The 6,256-nt window shown below is 36.2% G+C and overlaps 1 protein-coding gene across 1 annotated transcript; it reads right to left on the bottom strand.

Annotated features, from left to right (window-relative positions):
- Positions 1-4,873: 4,873 nt before the first annotated feature.
- Positions 4,874-5,800, bottom strand: LOC131067579 (protein BPS1, chloroplastic-like). Its single transcript, XM_058002656.2, has one exon. The coding sequence runs from the start codon at positions 5,798-5,800 to the stop codon at positions 4,874-4,876; it is 927 nt and encodes a 308-aa protein (XP_057858639.2).
- Between the last annotated feature and the right edge of the window lie 456 nt (positions 5,801-6,256).

Below are 6,256 nucleotides of genomic sequence, written 5' to 3'. Positions count from 1 at the left end.
GGCATCAATATTTTCAAATATCATCTTTGTCTGAAAGAGTGTTCCGTGCTAGTGACTATGGAAACACGTATATAAAATAAATCTACAGCATGAATCAATTCCAATCCCTTTCTACAACATTAGACCTAATTAATCAATTCCAGTCCCTTTCTACAACGTGAGACATAATTACTCAAGGTCTTTAATGTCGAAGAATACTAAGTAGGTAGGATCTATATATTCACTATCTCCAATTTTCTTCTTCTTCTTCTACATTTAAAATCACATATTTTGTCACCCTAACTTTAATAATCTTTTCATTTATTGTTTAGGTGGCAGATATTTAATTTTGGTATTAGATGCACCTTCTCCAATTTTGACCCATGATGTCCCTTTCATACTCTTGGTTTTTGAATTTCTTCTCTATTTGTTTTTGCCTCTGGTTTCATTATGTCAGCTATGGGAAGAGATCTTATTCAGATAGAGCCAAGTAATTGGGATGATTTCAAAAACAATGCTAAGATGTGGCCAAAAGTGGTGAAGGGCAACCTTACAAACTATGTGGAAGGGATGGAGGGTTTTGACCCAACCTTCTCTGAACAATTTGCCTAGTTGTGGGAGAAAGGTGAAGTTAAAATTGGGGGAGTGGCTTTTATAGTTTTGTGGACACTATCACCGCTATTATCGGTTTGTCTCTGGAAGGAGTGACTTTCCCCAAAAAATTTAAGAGGGCCTATAAAGACGACTTCAAGAGGTTCTTTAAGTTGGATTAAGGTGTCTCAAGAGTGTAGAGTTGCTACAATAGAGAAGACCTTCCTAGGGTTGGGAAGGATGTGAACCTCATGCTCATGAAGTATTTCACGTTGGATGGGAGATTCAAACGATTTGATACCCAACACTCTCCCATGTTGAACCATCTCAAGTATGGCGTCAAAATAAATTTCATATTCTAGGTTTGTTCCTCTTTGTTCCAGTTGGTTGTTTTGGCTAAAGCCAAAGAGTACCCTCCCTCTCCACCAAGGCTTAATCTTGAGGCTTTATAAATTTTACTTGGCTTTGACCCCATCTAGTCAGACCCCTTTGATTTCCTCTAGCCCCATACTAGATTCTAACCTAGTTTTGGAGCTTTCTGGATTTTTTATTTAAAAAATTGACCCCAATTTGGCATTCTCATCCAAGACTAAACTTGTTCCTACCTTATTCAACCCTATTCATGGGGCCGAACTATAAAAAACCCTCTATGGGTTTTGATTCTTCCTTGTCCATGGGTTCAAATTAGCCTCTAGCTTGTTCTGAGAAGAAAGCCCCCTTCACCCTCTATTAAGCTCCCCTTCACTAGCCAATGGTGTTTCTACCCTCAAGCTTGATTCCCCTACTCTAATCGATAAAGTTTCTAGGCAAGCAAAGGCAGTTGACAAACATGATGTGGTCGTCCATTGGCTCTTTTCCCAGCTAAGTGCTGCCAAGAACAAGATCAATAGGCTAGAAGCAATGGTTGAGGTGAAGGCTCATGGTGATAGTTGGGCATTAGATGATAATGATGAGAAGGTTTGGAAGGTTGCTAATGACATGGTGGGAAAACTCAAAAGGTGGGAGACCATGGAGGAGAAGCTTAAAGATCTCAATGCAAATATTACTCAGAGGGATAGGAGGAAAGACAAGGTTGAGTTGAAGGAAAGTCATGAGGATCTAAAAAGAAAAGTAGAGGAAATGACTGCTTTGAGCTAGGAAATGATGATGAATAATTTGGCCTCTCTACATGCAAATCAGAAAGAGATAGAACACAAGAAGGTGAAGAGAAAGAGACATCTAGAGTCTCCTTTTGCAGCATTACACTCCCTCATCTTTTTTGTTAAGGCTAATATGAATTTGGTAACATTGGTCTCTAGGAAGGATTCTAACAAAAGGTTTGTCTTATTTTGAGAAAGTTAAAGTTTTGTCATGAATGGCAAGATGATAATGCCCCCACTCAGTAGGACATTACTTCATGTCTTTGGTGGGTGGGTAGATATTTGGTATATTTTTGTCTCTTTGTTTAGTGGTTCTATCTTGGTTGTCTGCTATCTTTTTGAGTTTTTTAATATTTCCTATAGTTTTTGTATAGGTGTGCACTCCTAATGTGCCACAAGTACTTACTCTAAAGTGGTTATATAAAAGGTTCAGGCCTATCCCCCTTTAATTTATCAAAACTTCAAAAAAATTTCATTTATTGTGATAAAATGTAAATTTAAGATTGTTATTTTCATATATTGAGCTACTTAGAGTATTTTGACATTGACATTTATATGCAATTTATCATTTTCATCATTGTCACTACTCTAGGGAGGTTTAAAATTCATTTTCATTTATAATAGTGCACATTTTTGTGTGAATACAATTTATAAGCATCTAAATTAATTAGTGTATCTTAGTTTCATTATTTATAGCTAGTTTAAATTTTTATATAGATTTATTTACATGTTATTTAGAGTGTTTTATTGCATCTCTCTAATGATTTAAATTATTTCAATTATGGTCCCTTGTCTTCAAATTGTAGTTTTGCGCTGAGAATTTTATAGGGCTTTTAATCTATGGCATTCAAGTTTGAATTCCCCTTTTCTATTTCATCCCTAACTACCCTAGATAATTATTATATATAGAAGACCACATATCTTATGTTTTGCCTAAATCCTAACACCTTAGAATAAAAATACCAAGTGCTCTTTTCTTTTAATAGTCAATAGCATTGTTTAAAGAATTATGAGCATTGGAAGTTGATGAGAGCATAGAATTTCAAGTTGGAAGTTGTAGTTTTTATCTACTCCCTACTTGCACTTTAGAATAGCTTTCTTCAAATTTTAGGTATGTGTAAGAACATTAAAAACTTAAGTTCCAAGTTCTTAGCTTGTCTTAATCTCCTCCCTTTTGTGATTATTGATCTATAGGAGCATTTTGGAGAGTCTAGAAGATTTGAATTTCTTGTTGTGATCGGACATTGAGTTATAGAGTATCCATTAGAGATTACCGCATTCGACCATGGTTCATGATTATGAGCACTATAACCTAGTCTAAACACATTGGTAAAATCCAAAAGGTTTGAAATGCATGAGGTTTAATAACACTTACTATTAGTGAAATCATTTGTTGTGTTTGAGGAAACACACATACATGGATAAACGAACATCCATTATCAATATATAGAGCATGAATTAAATGGTATCAATAGAAAGATGTTCAAAAACAATATAACAAATATTGTAGGTAGAGAAATATATAAGAAAACCATCCAAAGATCCAAAGATTAAACATTATTAGGAGAACATTTAAAGGTGATGAACTTTCCTTATGTTACACAAAGATCCAAAGATTAAACATTATTAGGAGAACATTTAAAGGTGATGAACCTTCCTTATGTTACACAAAGTCCAAGGATATCTATTACTTGATTCTCTTAAATTGAACCAAAGAAATATTATTTTCACTAAGTTACATTACTTAAAAATTTGGTTGTTAGTTCTTGTTAGGTAGATTCAGAGAGGGTCTAGATTCTATTATATATGTAAACCAACTAGGTGGTAAATAGGGATCTCACAAGCAATGAGCCTACCAGTAAAATATAGACTAGATGCTACAAAAAGACCACTAGACAACAAAAAGGAAAGGCGGACTAGGAGAGGACCCAAAAAATTCAATGAAACTAGATATTACTTTTCCAAAAGACTTAGACCCTTCATGGCTCACAACTCCTAGTTAAGTGGATTGAGCTTGTTGAGAAAATATAGCCCCTTGTTTGCAATGACCTCCTAGAAGGGAGTAGCATCTAGAGTAACATTAACATTCCCTTTTTTCTTGAAGACTTTTCCAATGAATCAATACAAGTACAAAAACCAGTTGCTAGTTGTTTTGAAATCTTAGAGGTCTTGTCTTTGTCCAGTTTTTACATGTAATATCAAACCTTGCATTCATTAGTATCTTTTTATAAAAAAAGATCAAAAAATAAATTGTAATGAAAAAAATTAGATTTCTTAGATTAATATTTTAGTTGTTTATATAAAAAATTTAAATCCAAAACTATAATTTTTAATTTATTCGATTCACTAAAAATTATATGTTATAATTAAAGGGATGAATAATAAATTACTTCAATGTAAAATGAATCAACTTACTAATATATAGATTAAAATCTTTTCATCATTAATTGTATTAAACAGTAAAACAGTTTCAGATATTTCAGATAAAAATTCTATTAGTTGTTGGACGAAAGATATATCATCTTATATAGAGCAAATATTAGACATGCTAAATGCTGGCATGATATTGACAACAACAATTAGTAGTTTTTGACTCTAGTACTAGTGATATAGAATAGACTAATAAAAATATATGAAATAATCAATGAAATAGCCGTAATAAATTATTTCAAAAACATGGACAAAGTTCTGAAGGATTAAATCTGACGATTGGATGAGAAGCAAGGAAGTTGCAACTAAAATTGAATGAAAATTTCTTCATGTCTATATTGATCTTTAAGTTGATATTTTATTGAAAGAACACCTGAGCCTTGATCAAGTTATTTTTAATTGCAAGTAGCTGATTTTGATTGAGTAGATCTGAGTGAACGTTTAAGTTCGTAAGATTTATCAGAGGTTTCATGCTTCGCCTTTGAACCCTCATAGTGTAAGATTTTTATTAGCTATATGCACTATTTATAAAAGATAAAAACTTGAAAATTGTGACCAATATTTTGTATATTTTTTTCGCTATAGGAGAAGAATTTTTTCATCTTTGAAACAGTCTTGGTATATACATGTATGTTATGCGGCAGAACCCCTCAATTTTTACAATCCAGATCCCAAACAGTTTAAAAGCCCAATTTGGCTGACTCTTTAAGATTTCCATGGGAGTAAGAAGGCGATCATAGGGAAGAAAAGGTGTTCAAGAGCGCAACTCTTGAAGAGATAAGAAACTTGAATAGTTGGTTGATTTTGTGCTCAAACAGGGGAAGGGTTGTCTCCAACTCATGGAGTGCCACGGTGATAGGCGAGAGATGACGAGGATGGTGCAACTTCGAGTTGGAGTTTAGAAGATTGTTGAGGTTTCCCAGTGCAATATCTGCTCCCTCTAACCCGTCCAACAGCCTTGATGATGATGACCTTTTTCTCATTTCGACTTCCTCTCTCAGCTTGTCATGCAGGCGACTAAAATGGGTAGGAAGAGGAAGAGACGGCATCCTCATGTGGGATGTCTTGAAGGAAAGAGCAGCGACAAGGGCAAAGCATATCATTATGATGATGGCCTTGGCATGGTTCATGTTGATGGCAGCTCCTTCCACTCCTGCTCTATCCTCACGGTTCAGCTTTTCTGCCATTCGCCTCAAATTCGACATGCACTTCTCCAGCTGGGAGTTTGTGTCATTCTTCTTCTTCAGCCAAGAAGCAATAGAGGTGCGAGCTCTGTGGAGGGCATGGACAGACGGAGCAAGGTTAGGGCCAAGACCGCGAATGGCTATCTGCACACAAGCTTGCCGCTTCCTGATTTCAGCGATAGTATCTCTTAACAAATTACACACCTCAAGCAGATGAAGTATGTCGTCCAGATGTGCGTTCATCCACTTGCTCTCCATGTGTATCTTTATGTCTGACAGATTGGCACAGCAATTTAGCACCACCTCCACTGCTTGTGCAAGCCAATCTCCTCCAAAACATGAGGAAGAAGAACAGCAGTTCTCCAATCTATCTACCTCACTGATAAGTGCGTCTGTAAGAATTGGGTCACACTGCAGCCTTGAGGGCATGCTCTTTGACCGATTATGCCTATACTTGTGGGGAGACTGCAGGGCCATTGTCATCCCAAAAGAAGAGAGACGAGAGATAGAAGGCATTGGAATGCTCATGTTCATTCTATTGTGTATTTCCCCTTTGATGATGCTACTGCTTTCTTGGGTTCCCTGCCTGGCTATTAATATGATTTATACAACTCACCATGACTGGGCACAGCTGGGAGACACAAAGAGAGAATCCCGGCCATAAGCATCAATTTTCTGAAAAACAATACGTATTGTCCCCGAGCACCACTCTCGCTCGCCCACCCCCACGTTTGGCGCGGCTTTTCAATGTGATGTAAGTGTAATGATATGCGACCCCACCCTTTCCGCATGCTTTCCACCCCTGAAAGACCATGTACCTAACCATTCTAGCTTACTCGGAGTTAATTTATTCACAATTGTAGTGCGAAACGGTAGTCAGCTGCAATATGCCTCAGCTTTTGGCAACTGCTTCATATAAACACTGCAACTTAA

Source organism: Cryptomeria japonica, chromosome 5 (assembly GCF_030272615.1).
Source record: "Cryptomeria japonica chromosome 5, Sugi_1.0, whole genome shotgun sequence".
In the NCBI taxonomy this organism is placed as follows: domain Eukaryota; kingdom Viridiplantae; phylum Streptophyta; class Pinopsida; order Cupressales; family Cupressaceae; genus Cryptomeria; species Cryptomeria japonica.
This window is presented reverse-complemented; position numbering and strand designations above follow the sequence as displayed.

Coding starts and splice junctions, on each gene's coding strand:
- LOC131067579 (XM_058002656.2), bottom strand. CDS start 5,800: ATGGCCCTGCAGTCTCCCCACAAGTATAGGCATAATCGGTCAAAGAGC.